This window comes from Mesoplodon densirostris, chromosome 11, assembly GCF_025265405.1.
Source record: "Mesoplodon densirostris isolate mMesDen1 chromosome 11, mMesDen1 primary haplotype, whole genome shotgun sequence".
In the NCBI taxonomy this organism is placed as follows: Eukaryota; Metazoa; Chordata; class Mammalia; order Artiodactyla; family Ziphiidae; genus Mesoplodon; species Mesoplodon densirostris.
This window is the reverse complement of record NC_082671.1, coordinates 44,177,965-44,202,303: the sequence shown is the minus strand read 5'-3', so window position 1 is coordinate 44,202,303 and position 24,339 is coordinate 44,177,965. Positions and strand designations below refer to the sequence as shown.

Here is a 24,339-nt window from a genome sequence, read left to right as displayed (position 1 = left end):
GATGCCCTCTCTTGGGGAATTCCCTGGCGGTCCAGTGGTTAGGACTCAGCTCTTCCACTGCAGGGGGAATGGGTTCCATCCCTGGTTGGGGAGCTAAGATTTCGCAAAAAAAGAGGCCCTCTCATAACAATTAAAATACAGTGTGATAATCACTGTGATAGGGGAAATACTATCATCTGTTGGAGCACATAGAGGATGTACCCAATTGCCCATGCCAGAAACCTGGCAGCCAACCTTAATTTCTCTTGTTTCCTCACCACTCACATTTAATTGATCACTAAATCTTTCCAACCTGTCTACTTCCTTTAACCCCTACAACTACCGCCCTTTTTAGCCCAGATAATATGATCTTTGAACTAGTCTCCTTGCATATAGTTCTACTCCTCTCCAGTCCATTCCTGGCACAGAAGCCAGAGTGATGCTTCTAAAACATAAAAATGGCCTGCCACTCCCCTGACTTAACCATTCAAAGGCTTCCCATTTTCCTCAGAGTAAAGTCCAAATTTTACAGTGTGGTTTACAGAGACTTTCTCCTTTTAGGCCAGTGTTTTCACACTCCCCACCACAAACTCCATACTCCAGCCACATACTAATTCCTCACATTCCTAAAGAGCATTGAGGTCTCTGGTCCTTTGCATAAGTTGTTTCCTCTGCCTGAAACACTTCCTCTCCCCACTCCTACCAACCTCCACCAGGCTAACTCTTACTCTTCAGCTAGATCTCAGTTGAAAGGCCATTTGCACAGAAGGCCTCTTTTAACCCCTTAGAGTCATGTAGGGGCCCTAACTAGGAGACCCTACAGCAGACTTTACATTCCCACATTATAACTTTCATGACACTTTAAAGGTTATTTGACTTTCTGACTTCCCAGGAAGTCTGTGAGCTCCGCCAAGGCAGAAGCCTATATCTATTTTGTGAATAATCGTATCTTCAATGCATTGTATAAAACAAAGTAACCTCTCTGTACCTCAGCTCATAAGTACAATTAGGTATTAATTAATCTTAAACGTATACAAAGATGATTAAGAAGGGTCCTTTTCTCAATTACTGATACGTGCTTCCTTGAATAACGTATACTTATTGACAAACTCTTAGCCTTCTTACTCCGTCTCAACTTACCTCTTTCCTTTACATGCTCCCTTCCCTTTAATGAGATTGGCTGCATATGCGCTTCAGAATGGTATTAAATCAATATTTAATAGTCACATTCTTTTTTGTTAATAAGATATGTACCCTAATTTTCATTGTGTCACTAACGTAAGTTTATCATAACTCTCAACTCTAAAACTCTGATTCTTATGAACTCGAATCGAGAGCCAGCCATTGCGAATAGCCGCTGTCATGACATCGCCACTTCAGCAAGATGACTGGGGGCCTCGGTTTCCGTCACCGCCCTTGGGCTGCGTTACAGGATTAAAGCGCGCCGAGCCCCACACGTAAAGGTCTCCTCGGCCCTCCCACCAAAAAAGTGCTGCTCTGGCACAGCATCTACTGCCCCTCCATCTCTATGACACTCTTTTCCTGTTTCCTAGTGTTGCATGATGGGAGAAATAGTCTACTTTCCGGGAGTCTGGCCGGGGGAAAGGCCACATTCGGAACTCCATTTCCCGGCGTGCCTTGCGGCGGTCGTACATTCCACTGGCTGGAGACCGGTTCCGGTTGCATCAGATCCACGGCGAAATGAGGTTGTTCGTGAGCGAGGGCGCCCCGGGGAGCCTGCCCGTGCTGGCCGCGGCCGGGAGGGCCCAGGGCAGAGCGGAGCTGCTCATCAGCACTGTAGGCCCTGAAGGTAGTCTGCTGGTGCTGGTGGGCGGTGAATGAGCCGGGCGGGACGGAAAACACGCCGACGACCACCCTACAGTTGTCTTCGTCAACCCCGCCCCGCCCACGCACTCCCGTCAACCATCTCCCGCATTATCCTTGGGCACCCCATCCCCTCTTCCTTCCCAGTCGTACCTTTCATCCGTCACTTCCCTTAATTACCCTCAGTGTACCCTTCTCTTGCCTCCCCTCCTTCCTCTTCCAGGACCTCGCCTCACTCCAGTGAACCTCTTTCCCTTTTCCAACCTTCTCCCACGCCTATCAGGCAACCCCCCCCGCCCCACGTCACTCACATGATAACCACCAGGTTCTCCTTTGTCGTTCTTAGGAAACCCTGCTTTCCTCTCCTAAGCACACAGAGACACACATACTCTCTTCGGTTTACCTCTTCTCATTCCCAGCCATCTGTTTGGGTGACTCTTAAGCGGTTCTCCTGACAGTCCTCCCAGTTCTCTTAATTTGTTCTCCCGCTGTAGCTCAGATCATTCTCAGATATTCTAATTACTTTCAGTTGTTCCACTTCTTGGCTGCAGCACTACCCCAGTACCACCACCTCCTCACTGCAGTCCCCATCTGTTGTTTCCAGCTGGCTGTCTCAGCTGAACACCTGCTGGTCTCTCCAGTTCATTCTGGACCCACCCCCTTTCAGTGGTCCTATCCTGGACCCTCTCCGTGAGACTGCCCCACCACCACCACCTCCCCACCCCCCGGGAAGTTGTCCTTCTAAGTTGACAAAGCATTTCTTTTCTTTTCTCTGTTTTTCACCCGTCTTCCTCTCCCGAGTCAGAGTGTGTGGTCCCGTTCCTGACCCGGCCTAAGGTTCCTGTCTTGCAACTGGATAGTGGCAACTACCTCTTCTCCACCAGTGCAATCTGTCGGTCAGTACTGGTCCTTGATGCAGGGAGGTGGCTGAATAGAATCAGGGATTATTGTCCTCTGTGTAGCCTTGTTTATAACCACTGTTTCACTGGGGGGTGAGAAATGGGCTAGACAAATGGGCCCCTTTAATGCTACCTCTGTTGCTCTCTCCCTGGGTAGATACTTCTTTCTGTTATCTGGCTGGGAGCAAGATGACCTCACCAACCAGTGGCTGGAATGGGAAGCGACAGAGCTGCAGGTAGGACTGAGATGTGGGGAATGGCAGGCAGGCTCTTGCTCTGCATGGCTGCCCTGACCCGTGTCTCCTGCATTTTAGCCAGCTTTGTCCGCTGCCCTGTACTATTTAGTGGTCCAAGGGAAGAAGGGAGAAGATGTTTTTAGCCTGGTCCGGAGAGCCCTGACTCATATTGACCACAGCTTGAGTCGTCGGAGCTGTCCGTTCCTGGCTGGGGTGAGTTGGGCCTTGAGATGGGTACTGGGGAAAGCTGTATGATATACGAATTAAGAAGGAAGACTGTATTCAGAGTTCAGACCTTGCAAACTGCCACTTACTAGCAGTGTAAACTTTAAAACTCGCAAAAACTCTTTAAACTTCATTTTTTTCACCTTTGAAGTAAGGGTAATGTATTACTGTCTGCCTCAGTGGATTATTGTGAAGATTAAGAGAGGTAATTTAAAATGCTTAACACAGTGCTTGACACATAGTAAGTGCTTAGGAAATGTACGATATTGTCATGTCGATTGGGAAGAAACTGAGTGTCTCACCTGTGTTCTTCTTCCTTTCTTTCCTCAACAAAGGAGACAGAATCTCTAGCTGACATTGTTTTGTGGGGAGCACTATATCCATTACTCCAAGATCCGGCATACCTCCCTGGTGAGAACTGTGCATATCACTTCTCCACCAGCCCCAACCCCAGGAGCTTGGTGTAGGGGTTCCAGAGTGGGCAATAGAATATTGAGGACCCATTTTGAGGTGTAGCTTGACAGGGCAGCTATAGCAGAAAGATGGCTGAGGGAACTGGGAAAGGCAGCTGGAGAAACTTTGTGAAGAAGGGGAGGAGGTCCCTTCCTGCCCGCCCATTCTCGGTCTTACTGATTGCCTCTTTTCTTCCATGCCACAGAGGAGCTGGGTGCCCTGCACAGCTGGTTCCAGACACTGAGTTCTCAGGAGCCATGTCAGCGAGCTGCAGAGACTGTGCTGAAGCAGCAGGGTGTCCTGGCCCTCCGGCCCTACCTCCAAAAACAGCCCCAGCCCAGCTCCCTTGAGGGGAGGGCTGTCAGCAATGAGCCTGAGGTTTGGAACAGAGCAGAGGGGTCCCCACAGAGCCTCAGTGTGTGAGGTGGTGGGTGGCTTGGAGAGGGACTTTGAGCATGACTACTAACTTTTTCAGTTCATGGAGAACAAGGAGAAAAGTTCTTTACTCTATGGCCCCCCCCTCACCTGGTGAGGGATACTGTCCACTCTTCATAGGAGGAGGAGCTGGCTACCCTATCTGAGGAGGAGATTGCCATGGCTGTAGCTGCTTGGGAGAAGGGCCTGGAAAGCTTGCCCCCTGTTCAGCCACAGCAGAATCCAGTGTGAGTAGGCACACATGAGTGGGGCTTGGTTTCTTACGTGGAAATTGTTGATAGAGCCAGTACCTGCCTGTCAAATTCTCTTTGCTGACCTTTGATTTTCTGTCCTCTCAACCTCTTGGCTAATACTTTGGATATACTGTCCATCAGTCCCATGTGCACCCATGTTTTCAGCTACTTTCTGTCTACTGATTGCACCTAAGTCTGTTTTTTCCAGTGCACATCTCTATTCTGAGCTCCAGACATAGTTGTCAGACTATCTTCTAGATTCCTTCGCCTCCACTGGCATTGCAAACTCAACGTGTACAAAACCAAACCTATTACCTTCCCTGCCAGCTTCTCTTTCTCCTTCATTCACTTGTCTTAGTGAATGACTCCCACCTTCCACCTAAAAATCCAGGCCAGAAATCTTGGTGTCACCTATCTATACCCTTCTCTCATCTCTGCTTGTATCATTTGTTCCATTACCAGGTCATTGATTCTAACTCCTAAAGAGTCCTTGTATCCATCCCTTCTCCCTATCCTCACTGCTGCTACCTGAGATTGGGCCTCACCATCTCTTACCTTCTCCTTCCGTGCCATCCCATGCTCCACACTGCCACCAGGACGGCTGCTTAAAACTGCCTATGTTATCATCTCACCTTCCTTTTCAGAATTCTACAGATGGTTTCTTTGTGTAGTTCACAAGGCCTTTCATGATCTGGCCCCTGCCTGCATGCTTAGCATCATATTCTGTTACTCTCCTGATAGCTAAGATAATATTCACACACATATGTAGATTTTTTCCATCGAAATGAAATGTCTGTAGTTCTGAACATGTTGTTCAATAAAGATTTAAGTGTCCACTCCTTGTCAGGCCCTGTGTGCTGGGAACTGGGTCTACAGAGGGGAACGAAACAGATAAGACTGTGCTCTCATACCACTTTGAGTCTAGTGGTATAGACAGGTATTTAAAAAAAGCTGTCACTCATGAAACTAACACAACGTTGTTAATCAACTATACTCCAATATAAAATTAAAAGTTAAAAAAACCCTGTCACACAAAGGTATAATTATAAATTTTGGTAAGTACTATGAAGGAAAAGAACAGGATGCTATGAGAAAATATCATGGGAGATTAACTTAGAAAAATGGCATTTGACCTAAGACTTGCAGGAGTTCCCTGGTGGTTCAGTGGTTAGGGCTCCACGCTTTCACTGCTGAGGTCCCAGGTTCAGTCCCTGGTTGGGGAACTAAGATCCCGAAAGCCGCGCAGCATGGCCAAAAAAAAAAAAAAAAAAAAAAAAGGGAAATAAGACTTGCAAGATGAGTAGAGTTAGGCAAGGGTAAGTCTGGGGGAAGGGTGTCTCAGATAGAGCAAGCATCGTGTTTGGTTCTTTATAAGGAATTTCTAAAAGGCTAGTGGCTAGAGGCTGGTCAGTCAAGGGGCAGTTGGGTCAAGATGAATTTTAAGAGGAAGGCAGGCTGAGATCATACACTCTCACACCTTGGTGTCTTTGCCCATGCTCTTCCTTCTCCCTGGAATGCCTGCATCTTACCTACCTGCTATACAGTTGTTCAAGAGGCCAGTTCTATCATTTCTTTCTCTATAGAGCTTGTGAGAGTCTTAAGTGCTTCATCTTCTGGGAGCTTCCATTGTCATATTATGTTGTAATTGTCTCTTTTTAAACTTTTTTTAAAAAAATTTTTGGCTGCGTTGGGTCTTCATTGCTGCACGCAGGCTTTCTTCTAGTTGTGGCGAGCGGGGGCTGCTCTTCATTGCGGTGCGCGGGCTTCTCATTGCGGTGACTTCTCTTGTTGTGGAGCACGGGCTCTAGGCACACGGGCTTCAGTAGTTGTGGCGCATGGGCTCTAGAGCCCAGGATCAGTAGTTGTGGCGTACGGACTTAGTTGCTCCACGGCATGTGGGATCTTCCCGGACCAGGGCTCAAACCTGGGTCTCCTGCGTTGGCAGGCGGATTCTTAACCACTGTGCCACCAGGGAAGCCCTATAATTGTCTGTTTACATGTCTGTCTCCTCGCTAATCTGTAAGCTTATTGAAGGCAGGGCCTCTCTGTTCTTTTATGGTACACATTTTCTAGCACAAGGCCAAGCATTTGGTAGATTATGACAAAATTTGAATGAATTAATGAAAGTTTGTCCTTTGTTCATTCACTCATTTTGAGTACCTATTGAGGATTGTTTTAGAGGTAATAAAGAATAGGAGATAGATTTTCTCGGGTGTTTATACAGGCTAACATGTTTAAATGTGTACTTAGAGGAGGAGACAATTGGCTAAAGACCCTAGAGCCAAACCAGGCTATCTTCTGTGCTTTTCCTTCTGACTGAAGGACATCCCCAGTGTCTTTTTTTTTTTTTTTTTTTTTTACTTTTTTAAAAATTAAATTTTTTATTTTGAGATAATTGTAGATTCACATGCAGTTGTAAGAAATTGTACAGAGAATCCCCAGTGTCTTGATCAGGCAAATTCCCACCCATTCTCAAGGCCCAACTCAAGTAGTTTTGCCTCTAAGTCTTAGTCTTAGGCTGGAGATGCTTGCCTTCCTTCGAGCTCCTTGGGCACTTTGTACCTCTCATCGCACTGATCCAGTTAGAAGTTGTCTGATAGAACGTAACCCTCTTGAGGGCAGAACCCTGGGCGTACTCTGTGGTGGTGCATATCTGCCACCGTAGTAAGCCCGCTCAAGATGAGAGAGACGTTACAAGGTGACACAAAAGGAGCACCACAGAATGTGTGGTACAAGATGCTTATGGACTCAGGATACAAGGATGACTGGGTGGAAGGCCGGTTGTCAGTAAAGAAAGGCTTTCCTGAAGGAGCTGATTTCTAAGCTGGATTTCAGAGAAAACTATGGTATTCAGTCATGGGGAGAAGTCAATGAATCCAGGAGAAAACAGTGAGATCTTTCTCAAGGAAATGAGCTGTAAAATGTTCCAGGAAGTAGATGGAACATCTAACCGGATATATAGCATGCAGCTGGGAAGAAGGGTAAGGTTAACATGAGGGAATCATTGGAGTCTCTATTAGCAGAAGAGATTATGAGACTCGGTGAGCTCGCAGGATGCCCAGGGTTTGAAGGATACGGTAAGTGATGGTAGTCAGCAATTGTAGATTAAGAATGGTTGGAAGTAATGCAACATTGTAAATCAACTATACTTCAATAAAAAAAAATATTAAAACTGAAAAAAGAGAGAAAAGAATGGTTGGAAAGATGAAAGGAAACCTGGTGAGGTGTCAGTGCTGGGGAGGGGGGTGAATACAGGGTGTGTGCAGCTGAGCTTTCACTGGTGATGAAGCGTGAAAAGAGAAGAGCAGACAGTGACTTCCGACAGCAGATTGAGTGGCGTGACTAGGAATGATCTGGGAAAGTGGGGAGGAGAGGGTGGCTATGAAGGCAATGGCTGGTTCCTGCTGGTTTGAGTCAGGCCATGAGGAAGAGACAGATATGGGTTAGGGAGGGAAGAGGCAAGGGATATGAGAGGACTTGGGAAGGCTTGTGTATGGGCTGGCGAGCTGTAAGCATTTCAGGTAGTGAGTAGAGGTAATGTTAACATAGCACTTGGGAAGAAGGGAAGAGGTCAGTGCTGGGAAAGCGTTTTTGGGTGGCACTGGCGTCTAGGAAGTCAGCAAATGATGGTGGTTGGACAGATCCTGGGGAGAGTTGTCAATACCCCAGAGTTTGGAGCCTGGGAATGAGCTAAAGGAAAAGGAGTACTTAGGGTAGTAAAGAGAGACCGAGCTCAGTGTCAGAATGAGGCTTCTTACGAGCAGTACACGAGGCTTGCTTGCTGTGGGCAGGGCCCTGTACTCGCAACTGTAGGGATCTCATGGCTTTTGGGGGAGTTTATGCTCCAGTGGATTCATGTGAGGAAAGACTTCAGATGGACGTGACCCTGTTACAGTAGAACAGATGCATCTGGGTGTTCTGTGCACTTTGGGTCCCTCTTGACCCTCTCTTCTCCCCCCTGGACTGTTCTCTTCCTCTTCCCTACTAGGTTGCCTGTGGCTGGGGAGAGGAATGTGCTCATCACCAGCGCCCTCCCTTATGTCAACAATGTCCCCCATCTTGGAAACATCATCGGTTGCGTGCTCAGTGCTGACGTCTTTGCCAGGTGGAGCCAGCTGCTGGGGGAAAGCCCTGAGGGAGCAGTGGGCCCCAAGGGAATAGGAGGCCTCAAGGGAGGGGAAGCCGGAGGGATCCTGGGTACATGGGAGGGGCTGAGATGGGGCCCCATGATCACCACATTCCCTTCCAGGTACTCCCGGCTCCGCCAGTGGAACACCCTCTATCTGTGTGGGACAGATGAGTATGGTACAGCAACAGAGACCAAGGCTATGGAGGAGGGTCTAACCCCCCAGGAGATCTGTGACAAGTACCACGTTATCCACGCCGACATCTACCGCTGGTTTAATATCTCGTTTGACATTTTTGGTCGGACAACCACTCCGCAGCAGACCAAGTAGGTTTCCTCTAATCAGGCAGAAATGGAGAGTGGGAGCAGTGAGAATATCTAGGAGACAGAAAGAAGGAACCAAGATTGTTCCCCGCCCCCCACCCCCAAACATCCGGATATTGTCCTGACATGTGTCCCAAGCATTATTACGGGGATTCATTGTGTGCAGAAGCCTGACTAGGGCTGAAGGTGCAGCTGAGGGAGGGAAGAGACAGGCCTTAGGCTCATGGGAAGGACCTGCCTTCCCTCTACCGCCTCCCTTCTCTTGCTGGCCGCCACTGTCTCAGGACAGCCCCTCTCACTCCTGTGTTTATAGCAAATACACTCGTTTTCCTCTGCCTGATTATCATCCTTATAAAAACTGCATAGTAGACAGGCTGCCAGCTGAGAGTGCTGTGCAGTTTAGCAGCACTCTTGATTTAATTTTTTTTTTGCGGTACCCGGGCCTCTCACTGTTGTGGCCTCTTCCGTTGCGGAGCACAGGCTCCGGACGCGCGGGCTCAGCAGCCATGGCTCACGGGCCCAGCCGCTCCGCAGCATGTGGGATCTTCCCGGACTGGGGCACGAACCCGTGTCCCCTGCATCGGCAGGCGGACTCTCAACCACTGCGCCACCAGGGAAGCCCCACTCTGATTTAATTTTAATTTTTAGGACATATCAAAGAACTAAACAGTCCTATTATCCTTTTGGAGATTTTTGTTAATGAGGAATACAAAACAGATAAATCTGTATTTTACAAAAGTAAATCCTAGAGCGATGAGGAAAGAGATTGTGTGGGGAGATTATGTGAGGTGTTTGGGCTCATCAGTAAACTCCCTACAGGTGACTAAGTGGCCTCTGACTGATTTCTTTGGCACTTGGACTGAATGGGTTTGGATCCTGGGTGGAGTGGCAGGAGGGAGGGGCGCACCACTTCCTCTGACTTCCCCGGGTCCACCCCTCCCCTGTCCCTTGCTCACCTCGTCAGAATTACCCAGGATATCTTCCAGCGGTTGGTGGCCCGAGGTTTTGTGCTGCAAGATACTGTGGAGCAACTGCGGTGTGAGCACTGTGCCCGCTTCCTGGCTGACCGCTTTGTGGAGGGCGTGTGTCCCTTCTGTGGCTACGAGGAGGCCCGGGGTGACCAGTGTGACAAGTGTGGCAAGCTCATCAATGCCATCGAGCTCAAGGTGAGAGGAGGGGCTCCTGGGAGCCTGGAAGGAGACAGTCTCTAATCTTAAGGGACTCCCAGTCTGATCCGCCTCAGGTTTTTTTTTTCTTCCTTTTTTTTTTTTTAATTGAAGTATAGTTGATTTACAGTGTTGTGTTAATTTCTGCTGTACAGCAAAGTGACTCAGTTATACAAATACATTCTTTTTTATATTCTTTTCCATTATGGTTTACTCCAGGATATTGAATATAGTTCCCTGTGCTATACAGTAGGACCTTGTTGTCCATAGGATTTTTGTTTTAGCATTCAAGACCTTTCATCAGTGGCTCTTCCTCCTCTGTTCTGGCAACTCATCACTCAGTTCATTGCATAAATACTTACTGAGCATTTACTATGTGCTTGGTATTGTGCTGGAAAATCGACAAGTTGAGTTCATATTACCCTACCTTTGCTCCTGCTTCATACCACCTGATCTGCATTTGTTTAGTTCTTTCTCTCCCATATGTACCACCTTTACTTCTACTCCATGTTTATTCATTTGGTAGTTCATTCATTCATTCATTTATTCAACAAACTTTTTTGAGTCTTTACAGTAAGGTAGTCACTGTTCTAGGTGTTGAGGATGTAGCAGTGAACAAGACAAATTTTTATCTAGTGCGGGAGGAGACCAACACTAAAGACAGAATAGAGTTACTCCAGGGTAAACTGCCCAGAAGATGTGGTGGAGGGTGACTTCTGGGGGAAGAGTTAAGCTGGGTGATTAGGGAAGGCCTCTCAGAAGTAACATTTGATTGAAAGTTTAACTGAAGAATGAGAAGGAGCCAGGAGGTGATGAGTGGGGTTAAGAGTGTTCCAAGCAGAAGGACCAGGAAATGCGAAGGCCCGAGGCAGCAAAGCGCACTGAAAAGGGGAATTGAAAAGGCCAGTGTGGCTCATAGTGAGTCGGGGTGGGGGTGGATGGGTGGTGGTGGATTGAGACAAGGTCAGAGAGGTAGGCAGTGACCCCATTTCCAGGGCCCAGTCAGCCATCTGGGAGTGGAATGGCACGCTGCTCTGTGGATAATGGGTGGGAGGGAAGCAAGAGAGTAAGTGGGGAAACCAGTCTGGAGGCCAGTGGTAGCTCAGAAATGGGATGACGATAGCTTGGACTAGGTTAATAGCAGTAGAAATAGCGGGGTGGGAGGGGGGAAGGATTTGAGATATGTTTTGGAGGCAGACTCCATAGAACTGGATAGACTGCAATTCGGGGTGATAGGGCAGTCAAGAGAATGACGACTTGTATGCTTTTAGGTTGTGCAGCTTGGGCGGATGGTAGTACTATCTATGAACACAGGCAAGATTGGGTGAAGAAGAGCTTTCCTGTGGAATGCAGTGATACTATTTGGGTTTGTTAAGTTTGAGGTGCCTCCTTAGACATCCAAGGAGGGACATCCAAGGTAGGCAGTTGATACAAGCGTGTGGAGTTCAGGAGAGAAGTCCTGAGAGAGTTACAATTTCTCACCTTCAAAAACCCAGATCAAAACTCATTCGGGGGCTTCCCTGGTGGCGCACTGGTTGAGAGTCCGCCTGCCGATGCAGGGGACACAGGTTCGTGCCCCGGTCTGGGAAGATCCCACATGCCGCAGAGCGGCTAGGCCCGTGAGCCATGGCCACTGAGCCTGTGCTCCGCAAGGGGAGAGGCCACAACAGTGAGAGGCCCGCCTACTGCAAAAAAAAAAAAAAAAAAAAAAGAAAAACTCATTCGGAAGCTTTCATTGGTTAGCTCCACTTGCTTAACTCCTTTTGTCATCATCCTTCAATGTTTGTACAGTCAAGTTGTGCCATGAAAATAAGCATTTCTTGACATTTTGCCGTGTGAAAGCCTGTGCTTGTTTCTCACGCGAGCCCTCTCTCCCTGATTGATTGTAACTTCCTCAAGGAGAGGAACCGTGTGTCTTCTCTTCATTGCTCTTTCTGCTCCTCACACAGCTGCGTACAGTGCAGGGCTCTGGGTCTAGCCTGTGCTCAGAGAATGCTTTTTCCTATTCTTTGGAGTGAAAGGACACAGATGTGAAACTCTGAGTAGCAAATGTGCTATAACAGACCTGAGTCTGCAAGTTCAGAGAAGGCCCAAGTAAGTAGTTTGTGAGTTGGTGGGGTGTGAGCGTGAGGCTAAGCTTGGTGGCAGACGGGGGACCTCATCTCTCTGTGCGTCCCCCCTCGCCTGGACAGCTCCTGGCCTGCAGCCTGATCCTGACTGTCCTACCTTGGGTCACCCCTTCTCTTGACTTTCCCTTCACAGAAGCCTCAGTGTAAAGTCTGCCGGTCGTGCCCTGTGGTGAAATCCTCTCAGCACCTGTTTCTGGACCTGCCTAAGGTGAGTGGGCCTTTCCCTCAAGCCAGTCTGCATGGTCTCCTCTGCCCCCTCTGCCTCAGCGTCAGGCAGAGGCAAATTTGTACCAAATCACCCTCATATGTTTTCAATTTCCATTTTAAAATTATACTTAACGTGCTTAAGGTAAAAAGATGTAACAGGAAAAGGGCACAAAGTGAAAGGTCCAGGCCCATCTGCCAAGAGGTATTTACTACTGCTGATTTTCCTTTGTAGCACTTGCATATGAAAGTATTCTTATGCCTTTTTTTCCTCCTTAATACAAATTAGATCATGACATTCATATTCTTCTTCAGTCTACTTTCTTTCTTTTACTTCACAATGTGTCTTAACCAATTTTTCACTTTAGTGGATTTGCTGCTTTGTTTTTCCCTTTTAAACTTTTTATTTGGAAATAATTTCAAGCTTGCAAAAAGAGTTGCAAGAATAAGCAGTTGCTAGAACAAAGAACCTCGTGTTCTTTACCCAGAAGAACCTCATGTACCCATTACCCAGATTCACTGGCTGTTAAGATTTTGCTCCATTTGGTTTAGCTTATTCTCTCTCTCATACATGTATGCATGTGTACTTATATAACCTCTTTACTCTTGAATGCTGCCTTGTGTGTTTCCTAAGAAAAAAGACATATTCCTGCATAACCACAGTATGGTTAACAACTTCAAGAAATTTAACATTGATATAGTTGTGTGATCTACCAGCCATATTCCAGTTTTGCCAACTATACCATTAATATCCTTCTTAGCATCATTTTTCCTGTAGTGTAGAATCTGGCTCTGGATCATGTATTGCATTTAGTTTTTCTGTCTCTTTAGTTTCCCTTAATCTGAAACAGTTCCTCAGCCTTTCTTTATCTTTTATGACATTAACAGTTTTTAATAATATAGGCCATGATTCCTGCTTTTAAAATAGAATATTCATTTTGGATTTTTTGGCTGTTTTCCTCATGGCTAGATTCAGGTTATGCATCCTCAGTTGGAATACTACATAAATGATACTTTGTTCTTTCCAGAGGCACGTCATGGCCACTTCCCCCTCATTGGTGATGTTAATTTTGCTCAGTCAAGGTGTTACCCAGCTTCTCCACTGTACAATTAATATTTTCCCCTTTGCAACTTATAAGCAGTCTGTGGGAATACACTTTAAGACCATGCAAGTACTTTGCTCCTCATTGAAAGGGTCCCTCTAAATTTAGCATCCATTTAATTAATCATTCTTACCTGAACCAGTTTTTGTTAAGACCTGCCAACTCTGCCACTCCCTCCACATTTACCCTTCTCCTTCATTCATTTACCTCATTTATTATCAGTGTCAACTCATGGATTCCAATTTTTTTCAATGATTTATAATTGATTCCTGTCCTAAATAATTTTCATATTCAAATTGTCCCTTATTTGGCCAATGGGAGCCTATTCAAGGTTGTTTCTCTGGGTGTTTCTGAGGTCTCCCATCATTTTTTAAGCACTTCCTTATTTTCTAGCATAGCAGGATATTCTAGATTCATGTTGTTCCAGTCTGGGATTCAACCATTTCTCTACCAAGCCCTGTTTTTTTTTTTTAAGTAGGTAACAGTATTAGAGACCAAGGTTTAAGTGTGCTCATTGCTACTGGGGTGTCTTTGCTTCTAGGCCCTGTCAGCAGAGGGTTAGGCATTTGTTTTGGATTCACAATGACACCTGAAATTCCAGGCCAGCCCCATGGGGTTCTTCCTCACTTTCCCTCATCTCATATTTTTATTTCCCTTCTTCCAAACAGTAAGTACTCTGGTTCCCAACAACATTATTTACTCATTTGCTCGATTCTACAGTACACTTAAAAATTTCAGAATTGCTTCACCCATACCACTATCAAAAAACCTACTAAGATGAGTTTAGGGTTTATCGGCAGTCCTGCCCCTTCCCCCCCAAGCACGGGCATATAATCAAATATGTTCAAAATTGTCCTGGCTTAGATTTTTCCCCCTTTAGTGTGGTTATGTTACTGAAGTAAGCCAATAAGTTTGGTTCATTTGCTCCTAGTTCTTTTTTCTCTCCTCATACTTACTAACTTAAGTTTTTGAAAATGTAGAACATCAGGATGCTTCTAAAACGTCAAAACCATGCAAAAGGGTATACCCAGAGAAGTGTCATTCCCTCATTCCCTTTCCTGTCCAGACTACCTTGTTCTCCCGTCTCCTGTAGGTGATTGGCTTTGTTTTCCGATTTAGTCTTAGTGTGTTTATTTTTGTAAAGATAAACGTGTGTGTGTGTGTGTGTGTGTATGTATATGTTATTTCCTCTTATACAAAATATAGCATGCTGTATATACTCTTTTGCATTTTATCTTTTCCACCTAACAGTATGTTCTAGAAATGACTCCATATCAGATCATAGAGATCATCCTTACTCAGCTTTGTTTGTTTTATTTAAACAGCTGCATAGTACTCCATTTTGTGTGGGTACCATGGTTTTTTGTTTTGTTTTTTTTAAATATTTATTTATTTGCACCAAGTCTTAGCTGCGGCATGCGGGATCTTTAGTTGTGGCATGCAGAATCTTTAGTTGTGGCATGTGGGATCTTTTTTTTTAGTTGTGGCATGCGGGCTCTTAGTTGTGGCATGAGGGATCTAGTTCCCTGTCCAGCGATTGAACCCGGGCCCCCTGCATTGAGAGCGCAGAGTCTTAACCACTGGACCACCAGGGAAGTCCTGTGGGTACCGTAGTTTATTTAACCAATTTCTTGTGTTTGCCAGTTAGGTAGTTTCCAGTATTTTGCAGTTAAAAATACTGTTGCAGTGACTAACCTTGTGCATGTGTATTTTTGTATTGTGGGAAGTGTATCTTCAGGATAAATTCCTTAGAAGGGATCACTTGCTGTGTCCAGGAGAAATGCATATGTAGTTTATTGCCAAATTTTTCTCAATAGGTGTTATTCCATTTTACTTTCTTCCCAGTAGTGTGTGTGTGCACTTGTTTGCCCATAGCCTCACCACTAGAGTGTGTTGTCAGGTTTTGGATGCTACAGTATTTATGTGGATGAATCATATGAACCATCCCTTACAAAAGATTTATCTTTGTTTTTCTGCTTACAAAAGTGATATACGCTTGTTTTTAAAATTTCAGAATGAGGGAATTCCCTGGAGGTCCAGTGGTTAGGACTCTGCACTTCCACTGCAGGGGGCACGGGTTTGATCCCTGGTCGGGGAACTAGGATCCCACAAGCCGCGCGGTGCGGCCAAAAAAAAAGTGTTCAGAATGAAATACATGGTGTAAAAGTGGATGTTCCCCTTAATCTCATGTGAGAATAAAGCACTGAGATACAGTTTTCCTCAAAAATTTTTTGGCCTTATGTTAATCTGTGTATTACTATTCTTTATTTTTATAAATAGGATTATATCATATATTACTGTTTAGCAGTTTATTTATTTATTTTTTTTTTTCTTTTTGCGGTACGCGGGCCTCTCACTGTTGTGGCCTCTCCCGTTGCGGAGCACAGGCTCCGGACGCGCAGGCTCAGCGGCCATGGCTCACGGGCCCAGCTGCTCCGCGGCATGTGGGATCCTCCCAGACCGGGGCACGAACCCGTATCCCCTGCATCGGCAGGCGGACTCTCAACCACTGCGCCACCAGGGAGGCCCTTAGCAGTTTATTTAATTAATGTATTTCTGAGATCTTTACATATCAATACATACTGGTCTTCCTCACTCTTTTTAAAGGGCTTATAAGTATTTCATTATGTTGATATACCATATTTCTTTAAATTCTACTGAACCAAGTGAATCAGTTTTAATTTTTGCTGTGGTGAACTGTGCACTTGTTTATAAACACATCTGTATACACTTATGTGAATATTTCTGTTGAAAAAAATCCCTAGGAGTGGAATCGTTATGGCAAAGTCATGAATCCTTAATTTTAATTAGATATCACCAAACTACTCCAAAGTGGTCATACGTATTTATCCTTACGGCGACCACACATGCAACTGTCCTAAACCAACTCTCTGTGCTTCTCTGCTGTCTCAGTTGGGAAAGCCGCTGGAGGAGTGGTTGGAGAAGACGTTGCCTGGCAGTGACTGGACACCTAACGCCCGGTTCATCATTCGTTCTTGGCTTCGGGATGGCCTCAAGCCACGCTGCATAACCCGAGACCTCAAGTGGGGAACCCCTGTGCCCTTAGTAGGTTTTGAGGACAAGGTAAAAACGCTATGCTTTATTCATATCTCATATTATTCAGCCTTGGGATTGAAACCCTGGGCTAGCAGAATAGACCTGATTGTGTCTTGATTCAGTCTGAGGCTTTGGGTTGGCAAGGTTTTCCCAGTGTTCTTGCATCTTAACTGTGTCTCCTCCCTCCTGACCCTCCAGGTATTCTATGTCTGGTTTGATGCCACCATTGGCTACCTGTCCATCACAGCCAACTACACAGACCAGTGGGAGAAGTGGTGGAAGAACCCAGAACAAGTGAGCAGTTCTTTGTTAGCCTGTCAAAGACCTGGGGAGTGTGCGTGTATAGTGGGGGTGGTTAGGGGTGGGTAGCTGATCTTTCTTGAGCCTTTGAAGAGGATCTCAGGAGCTCTGTCTCCCAATTATATTCCATAGGTGAGCCTGTATCAGTTCATGGCCAAAGACAATGTTCCCTTCCACGGCTTAGTCTTTCCTTGTTCAGCCCTAGGAGCTGAGGACAACTACACTTTGGTCAGCCACCTCATTGCTACAGGTACCCTGGGAGATTGGAGACGGGGATGTTCTAAGGGAATGAGGGCCGAGACAGTACTTGGAAGAAGCTCCTGGAGAGGTGCTAGGTCTTGAGTTAGGAGTTGAGATGAAATAGGAAACAATTAGAACATGGAAGCTCAACGCAGAAAAAGGGAACAAGAACCTGAAGAGAGCAAAAGTCCAAAGCTAAATTTTGTAATGGGTAGAAGTAAACAGAAGAAGACCAGAATGCAGAGGAAGGATCTCCCAAGTTCTGTGCAGGCCAGCTACTCTAGAACTGAGGTTGAGGGAGAGGAAAGAAGAGTTAGTGGGTCAGAGAGGAAGGACATGATTTTTTTTTTTATACAGCAGGTTCTTATTAGTTATCTATTTTACACATATTAGTGTATATATGTCAATCCCAATCTCCCAGTTCATCCCATGAGGAAGGACATGATTTGAACAGATGGTTCTCATTCTCCTTCTCTGTCCAGAATACCTGAATTACGAGGATGGGAAATTCTCTAAGAGCCGGGGTGTAGGAGTGTTTGGGGACATGGCCCAGGACACAGGGATCCCTGCTGACATCTGGCGCTTCTATCTGCTGTACATTCGGCCTGAGGGTCAGGACAGTGCCTTCTCCTGGACAGACATGTTGCTCAAGAATAATTCTGAGCTGCTTAACAATCTGGGCAACTTCATCAACAGGTGGGACCTGGTGAGGGTTGAGAGTCAGCAGATGAACCTGGGGTGGGGCTAGTAGGCCACGTACGCTTGGGGCAAGTTAGTTGTAGAGATGTGATTTAGCAGAGTTGGTCACAAAGTGAATTTTTGCGAATTATTTTCTTATTAATGTTCTTTGTAGAATTGGAAATGTGTTCTTTCCTAGCAAAAAGTTTCACTTGCAGACCACTGAAAAGTTTGGCTGGAGAAGGGGGTTATTTTAGCATAGGGGTAGGAGACTTCTGCTGTACTTTTCAGTTTTGTTACTTCAGGCTCACATTCCATTATCGGTCCCTATCTCAGCTACTCTGCAACCTAAAGAAATATCCTCCATGGCTACACACGCTTTCAGGTTTGCTCATTAACCACATTGAACAGATAGTCCCTACTAGAGGATTTATTTGTTTGGTAGCAATTAATGCATATTTCAACTTGATCATTCTGAGTTTTTAACTTCTTAAAAATAAACGGTTGCTTAACTTTATTAGTTCCCTTTATGTAAGGGATATCTGTATATAAAATGTCTGTTATGTGCAGAGTCATATTCTTAAGGGAGAGGGAGAATAAGGAATAAATTTGTTAAGTTTTGCCTTCCAGCTTGAGGGAGCCAGGTGGTTTCAGTTCTGAGAAAATGCAGAGTTATGAAAATGGTGTCAAATTTCTCTAAGGAGACTGGGCAGTAACTCCTCTTTTCTCTCCCCTCTCCTTCCCTCCTCCCATCCAGAGCTGGGATGTTTGTGTCTAAGTTTTTTGGGGGTTTTGTGCCCGAGATGGTGCTCACCTCTGATGATCGGCGCCTGCTGGCCCATGTCACCCTGGAGCTCCAGCATTATCACCAGCTGCTAGAAAAGGTTCGGTAAGTATCTACACCTCTGTCTCAACTCAGTGATCTGCTGGCATGTTGAGAGCCCCATACTGGTCCCCCTAGAACCTTACACCTTGGCCTGTATCCTTCCTTCCCAGGATCCGGGATGCCTTACGCAGTATCCTCACCATCTCTCGCCATGGCAACCAGTACATTCAGGTGAACGAGCCCTGGAAGCGGATTAAAGGCAGCGAGGCTGACAGGTAGGTAAGGAGGTAGGGTTGGCTCCAGGAATAAAGTGGCTGGTAGGCTACGTCCTCCTGGGGGTCGTGACTAACATCTTTTCTTCCCCAGACAGCGGGCAGGGACGGTGACAGGCTTGGCAGTGAATATAGCTGCCTTGCTGTCCATCATGCTCCAGCCTTACATGCCCACGGTTAGTGCTACCATCCAGGCCCAGCTGCAGCTCCCACCTCCAGCCTGCAGCATCCTGCTCACAAACTTCCTGTGCACCTTACCAGCAGGACACCAGATTGGCACAGTACGTCTCTGAGATTTGGAAGAGCCAGCCTCTCTCAAAATTCCTTCTTTTGCCAAGCAGCCTCTGGGGAGGGGTCAGGGAAGAACTTAACTTTGGGCATAAGACTCTCATAACTATTCTCCGAACCCCTTCCCCACTCATCCCCACTCTCACTCGTCCCCACTCTGCGCTTAAGCTTGTTTCTAATATAAAGTCCTTGGTATTGGTTTACAAGCCCAGTGTTTTCTGTAGCTCATGTATCCTCAACTGTCCTTCATGCCAGGACCCAAGGGGCAGGGAGAATACAAACTAACCACTTCCTCAACACAAGGTGATAAAAGCATGTACACCTGTAAGCTTTGGCATCAACCTAGCATCATTAAATAGTTTAAATAATTTTTGACCCTAGTGAATGCTTTTTCTGGATTCTTTACTGAAATCAGCAGGTATTTGCTCAGTGTTACACTCTATAAAAGATTTTTTTCTAGATCACTGAGTTCCTAAATGTCAGAAGTTGGGGTGGAGAGGCCCTCTGTATAGTCCGGTAGAGTTTATACCTAATCAGTGAATGATTCTGGAATTCTTTCACAGGTCAGTCCCTTGTTCCAAAAATTGGAAAATGACCAGATTGAAGGTCTGAGGCAGCGCTTCAGCGGGGGCCAGGTGAGAAAGCTAAAGACTGTGCCTCACCCACCGACAGTCAGTATCCTTCGGTAGCCCTCACTCATCCCTCTTTCCATCTATTGGCCCTGCTGCTTCCTCACTTCATTTTTCTTTCCTGTCTTAGCTAGAAGAGTCCTTGTCATTAAAGGTAATCACTTTCCTCCTGAGATGTTATATAAAACTTGAGGTCGGGGGATGTTTATGGTAGCAGGTGCTAACTCTGTTGTTGATCTCAAGGCAAAAGCATCCCCCAAGCCAGCAGCTGTAGAGACTATGACAACAGCTGGACCACAGCAGATACAAGTGCTGATGGATGAAGTGACCAAGCAGGTACAGAGCTTAAGCCCTATGGGAGGCTGGAAAAGCTGAATCCTAAATAGGTCATTTCTGGTCTCACTGTTGTGATTCCCCCATCCCCTCTTCTCGTAGGGCAACATTGTCCGAGAATTGAAAGCACAAAAGGCAGACAAGAACCAGGTTGCTGCAGAGGTGGCTAAACTCTTGGATCTGAAGAAACAGTTGGCTCTAGCTGAGGGGAAACCCCTTGAAACCCCTAAAGGCAAGAAGAAAAAGTGAAAGTGAGAACTTGGCTCCTAGAAAGTCACTTTAATGGGTGTGGACATTAATAAATAAATGTACAATCTCTATATACATGCCAAGACCCTCTCCTGTCATCTACCCTAAGTTTTCCCCCTACTGAATAGATGGGGGTGGGAGGGGTACATCACTGGCACTGGTGAGAAGGTGGTCAGTAGATACTTCCAGGAAGGGTCGGAAGTGGCCCGAGGGGGGAGTGCTGGTCCCAGCTGTTCATGCTTGGTGCAGATTAACCATCCGGTCAATCAGAGCTCGGCGAGTCGCCTCCACTTCCCTGGTCAGGCGCTCAATTTCCTGCTTGAGCCGTTCGTTCTCTTCAGCTAGCTGTGCCACTCTTCTTTCGTGCTCTTGTTCTTTCTCCTTCATGCGTTGCTTTCCAGCCCTTGCCGGGGACTGGCCACTGTGTTTCCGTTTCCTGGGTCTTTCTTGGTCTTCCTCTTCTTCCTCCTGAGCCGGGGAGCTCTGACTGGAATCCGGAGAGCTGGGGCTCTGGGAGGTGCGCGTGACCACTGCTCGTCCTGGCTCCTCGGTCAGCCAAGCCAGGGAGGCGGGGTCAAGAGTGGTGAAGGTTTTTGGTTCTTCCTTCAAAGGAATGAGGAAAGGCAGAGTAGGTGTTAATTAGCTGAGAAGGGACGGGGCAGTACCCCGCAGCCCCCACCCCCCGCCCAGCGTTAGGCCTAGCATTCCTACCTCCTCGTTTCCAGGGGGTGAGACATAGGTACCCCCATTTTCATCTGAGGACAGCACCTCCTGCAAGTCCTCATACCAGGCCTCCAGCTCCCAGCTGGAGAGTGTCCCGAAGGAGAAAGGCAGTGACTCAGCTGCCATCTCTGTGGCTGGATCAGGCTCTGGGAAAGGACATACTCAGGATAGTGGGTGGGGGAAGAAGCTCCACAAAGCCGTCAGTCTACGGGTTGGCACACTGGCCTGCTGCCTGTCTGTTTTGGTAGAGAAAAGTTTATTGGAACACGGCCCACATCCATTTATTTACATACTGTTTACGGCTGCTTTCATGAGACAACGGCAGAGATGAATAGTTGTGACAGAGACTATTCTGTGTGGCCCTCAACATCTCAAATACTGTCTCACCCTTGAAAATTTACCAACTCCTGATCTAGGATGATATTCCATCTTTGCTTTTGCCCAGCACTTGAAGAAGCAAGTGCCTGGATGTGCATTCTTATGGGTTCCTAGTAAAAGTCTTCAGCCCCCCTTGGGGAGCTCCACTGGTTGTTTCCAGGGGCGGTCACCAGACCATCTGTGCTCCTTTCTCCTCCTGTGTGGGGAACTTGGGCAAAAGGTCCTTGGGTCAGTCTAACCTTGGGGATGGAGGTGTGGTGAGACCTCACCTGACTGCTGATTGCTCACTCAGGGCCAGCTTTCAGTTAGGACATGCTCTAAGAATAGTGATTTGGTCACCTTGTTAGGGGCAGGTCAGGAGGATGGATGTGGCCTAATAGCAAAAGCCTGCTCAGATTCAAACTGTCCTCTCCCACCTTCTCTAGGTGTTTTCATAATTTCTTAGGGTCCCAGTAAAGGGGGCCTAAGCAGCAATTCTTAGGAGCTGGTTTTGGGAAAGGGTTGGTTAAGTTTACCTGCTTTCAGGTGTGGTGATGTATGAAGATACACTTCCTTCTGGAACACTGTGGGGATCAAAGATAAATGTTAGCCACTTCTGGAAGCGGGGAGAGAGGCAGGTTCTTTTATCTCCAGCTTCCTACTGCTCCTTCCTTACTTCCTGTCTTATAGAGTGTAGTTAGTTATTGGCCCCTGTAGCCATTTCTAAGGACAGAGAAGAGCCTGACTTCCTTTATTTTTAGTTGCTGACATTTGTAGTCCTGATTACATAATAGCAAAATCCTGGCCAACTCAGCTTTCTCTAAATTTAAGGCAGTCCTCAAATCTGCCAGGGTAAGGACTGGACTACAGGGAAGGGAACAAATCAAGTGGCATTTTCCTAATTCCATTCCCACACTGACATCCTCCAAGTGCGTATTTCCAGTCTAGACCTCTCCTGGGACCTCCAACTCTTATCTAACTGCTTACTTGCCATTCTCTTTTTGGATATCTAATATGCATCTCAGACTGAACGTGTCCAAAGACAAACTCCTGCTAATCTCCTTCCAAGGTCTTTCCTGTCTCGGTATACAGCAACTTTAGTTGCTTGAGCCAAAAACCTTGCTATCATCCTTGATTCCTCTCCTGTCACACCCCACAATCCAATCCAAACCACCAGCAAAACTTCTTGAGTCATTCTTCAAACCCCAGAATCCAAACACGTCTCACCAATTCCACTTTCTAATCTAGATCAAGTTACTATCATCTCTCTTGGGTGACTGTAGAAACCTCTTGACTGCAGGTCTCCCAGTTTCTGCTTCTGTAACCCCTCCCAGAGTCTATTCACAACAGCACCCAAAGTGAGCCTTTTAAAACTTAAATCAGGCTGTGTCATTCCTCTGTTCGAAACTTCATTTCACACATATTAAAAGCTAAAGTCCTTAAAATGGCTTAGAAAGCCCTCCACAATCTGCTCTTTCCTTGCCCTGTTTTTCTCATTGACCACTCTCTGTCTTGCTCACTCTAGTCCAGCCAACTGGCCTCCTGTTCCCTAAAGATACTATGCATGCTCCCACCTTAGGACCTCTGCTCTTGCTATTCCTTCTCCTGGAAAGCGCTTCCTTCCACATACCACATGGCTTACTGCCTTGCCTATTTTTAGGTCTTTCATTTAAATATCACCTCAGTGGGGGAATCCCTGACCACCCAGTGTAAACTGTAACCTCCACTCAGCATTCTCTACCCTTCCATGCTTTAGTTTTTTTCTATGGCACTTTGCTTACTGTATGCCTCTTCCCACTGAAATGTAAGCTCTGTGAGAGGAGAGATTTTTTTCCTCTCTTGTTCATGGATAAATGCTGGGCCCCAAACTTAACCAGCATAGTAGGTGCTGGTTAAGTATTTGTTAGGAATCAATGGATAAATCTCCCCAATCTCTCATAGGGAAAGGAGGACGAAGCCCAGAGGCAGAGCGGCAGCTGCCTATCCCTGGGGACTGTAGATGCAATATCGTCCTCAGTGCTTCTCTACAGGGCTGCCCTCCCTGGGGAACCCTCCTTGCTTTCCGGTGTGTGAGACATAGCTTTCATCAGCAGTGGAGCCCTGGGCCAGAGGGCTGCAGAGCCAAGCAGGGGGCTGACCTGATGCAATGGTTACACAGAGATTAGCTGGAGACAGGACAAGGGGAAAGAGGCAAGGACCAATCCCAGGGGAAGGACAATCCACTGGGGAGACCTCCAAATGGCCTCCCACACTTAAAAGATCCAGGATGCTCTCTTGTGCAGAAGGCTTAGGGACCTCTGGGGAAAAGGAAAACTCATCTCTGCTCCCTGTCCATCGACACCCCTCTTCCCAAAGGCTTGTGTCAGTCTCTTTTAAGATTCTCTCCTCTGCAAGGCTGCAGAAAGAATGTCCTGTGGAGGGTCCAAAAGCCCCATCTACTGACGTGGCTATGCTGGCCCTGAGACGCTGCGGCTGAGACAGGATTGGGGGTGGGGGAGGACGCTGGTGGCAAAGTGGCGGCAGCGGCCTGAATCACTGTCAACCAGCCTTCTCGGCGCGGGGGTGTGTCCTGTTGCCCCGCCTCCCACCCGGCAGGCCTAACGAGGAGGCCTGGGGTCTGCAACGGGAGAGAAAAAATCTTCCTAGGGCAGCTGGGGCCCCTTCCCTGAATAGCACAGAGTAGGGCCTGTGCTCCGCGCAGTGGTGGGATGCTGCTGTCGTGCGAAGGAAGAGGGGTCTGTAAGCAGTACTTCTGAATGAAGGCTTCTCATCCCTCCCCGGACGGTCACTTCCCTTCATTGCGGAGGGCGTGGGACCACATCCTTAAGAGCGGATGCCCTAACTTTAAGGGGACAACTGGTGTTCACGAGGATGGGAGGGTAAAAAGTAGATGGGGGAATCAGTACTCGCCTCTCTCCTCAGGTTCCGGCTCTGATTTTGGCTCTGTCGCTGCCACCCGCTCATCTTCAACATGATACACTCTAGGCCTTAGACTCAAGCCTCTGACCAGGATAGCACGGCGCTGAGATCTTTTAATAGGGCCTTGCCCTC

General features: G+C 46.9%; 4 protein-coding genes across 7 annotated transcripts in view; 1 reads left to right on the top strand and 3 right to left on the bottom strand.

Moving 5' to 3' along the window:
* ARHGAP9 (Rho GTPase activating protein 9) overlaps window positions 1-2,398 on the bottom strand; it is an 11,864-nt gene extending 9,466 nt beyond the window's left edge. For 2 of the 3 annotated variants that reach the window (XM_060113918.1, XM_060113920.1), the window contains exon 1: window positions 2,207-2,398. The gene's annotated coding sequence lies outside the window, so the exon portion shown is untranslated. Of the gene's footprint in view, window positions 1-2,114 lie in introns of all 3 variants that reach the window. The other variant, XM_060113919.1, reaches the window with a different exon arrangement.
* Window positions 1,645-20,283, top strand: MARS1 (methionyl-tRNA synthetase 1). The gene is made up of 21 exons (XM_060113917.1): window positions 1,645-1,789; window positions 2,609-2,699; window positions 2,860-2,938; window positions 3,017-3,151; window positions 3,499-3,574; window positions 3,822-3,994; window positions 4,172-4,278; window positions 8,273-8,389; window positions 8,534-8,737; window positions 9,699-9,900; window positions 12,163-12,237; window positions 16,250-16,420; window positions 16,592-16,687; window positions 16,826-16,943; window positions 17,416-17,629; window positions 18,369-18,500; window positions 18,608-18,712; window positions 18,804-18,990; window positions 19,561-19,632; window positions 19,870-19,962; window positions 20,062-20,283. Exons 1-21 carry the CDS (start codon window positions 1,681-1,683, stop codon window positions 20,206-20,208), a joined length of 2,703 nt encoding a protein of 900 aa, XP_059969900.1. The 5' UTR covers window positions 1,645-1,680; the 3' UTR covers window positions 20,209-20,283.
* DDIT3 (DNA damage inducible transcript 3) lies at window positions 20,224-21,057 on the bottom strand. The gene is made up of 2 exons (XM_060113921.1): window positions 20,920-21,057; window positions 20,224-20,811 (listed from the first exon to the last, which is right to left on the bottom strand). The coding sequence occupies exons 1-2, from the start codon at window positions 21,055-21,057 to the stop codon at window positions 20,443-20,445; spliced, it is 507 nt and encodes a 168-aa protein (XP_059969904.1). The 3' UTR covers window positions 20,224-20,442.
* Window positions 21,041-24,339, bottom strand: LOC132499370 (DDIT3 upstream open reading frame protein). Of its 2 annotated transcripts, none has more exons than XM_060113924.1 (3): window positions 24,199-24,339; window positions 21,825-21,872; window positions 21,041-21,077 (listed from the first exon to the last, which is right to left on the bottom strand). In XM_060113924.1, the coding sequence occupies exons 1-2, from the start codon at window positions 24,259-24,261 to the stop codon at window positions 21,831-21,833; spliced, it is 105 nt and encodes a 34-aa protein (XP_059969907.1). In that variant the 5' UTR covers window positions 24,262-24,339; the 3' UTR covers window positions 21,041-21,077; window positions 21,825-21,830. The 2 variants fall into 2 exon arrangements, with proteins under 2 accessions (XP_059969907.1, XP_059969905.1); XM_060113922.1 differs by having other exon boundaries at window positions 21,061-21,167; window positions 24,199-24,308.

What these genes read in the sequence shown, in the direction of transcription:
- MARS1 (XM_060113917.1), top strand. Translation starts at nt 1,681, where the DNA reads ATGAGGTTGTTCGTGAGCGAGGGCGCCCCGGGGAGCCTGCCCGTGCTG. An exon ending in CAGCTGCTAGAAAAGGTTCG is followed by an intron (nt 18,501 to 18,607) that starts GTAAGTATCTAC and finishes CTTCCTTCCCAG; the next exon opens with GATCCGGGATGCCTTACGCA. An exon ending in AGCGCTTCAGCGGGGGCCAG is followed by an intron (nt 19,633 to 19,869) that starts GTGAGAAAGCTA and finishes GTTGATCTCAAG; the next exon opens with GCAAAAGCATCCCCCAAGCC.
- DDIT3 (XM_060113921.1), bottom strand. Translation starts at nt 21,057, where the DNA reads ATGGCAGCTGAGTCACTGCCTTTCTCCTTCGGGACACTCTCCAGCTGG. An exon ending in CACCCCCTGGAAACGAGGAG is followed by an intron (nt 20,812 to 20,919) that starts GTAGGAATGCTA and finishes ATTCCTTTGAAG; the next exon opens with GAAGAACCAAAAACCTTCAC.
- LOC132499370 (XM_060113924.1), bottom strand. Translation starts at nt 24,261, where the DNA reads ATGTTGAAGATGAGCGGGTGGCAGCGACAGAGCCAAAATCAGAGCCGG. An exon ending in GCCGGAACCTGAGGAGAGAG is followed by an intron (nt 21,873 to 24,198) that starts GCGAGTACTGAT and finishes TGATCCCCACAG; the next exon opens with TGTTCCAGAAGGAAGTGTAT.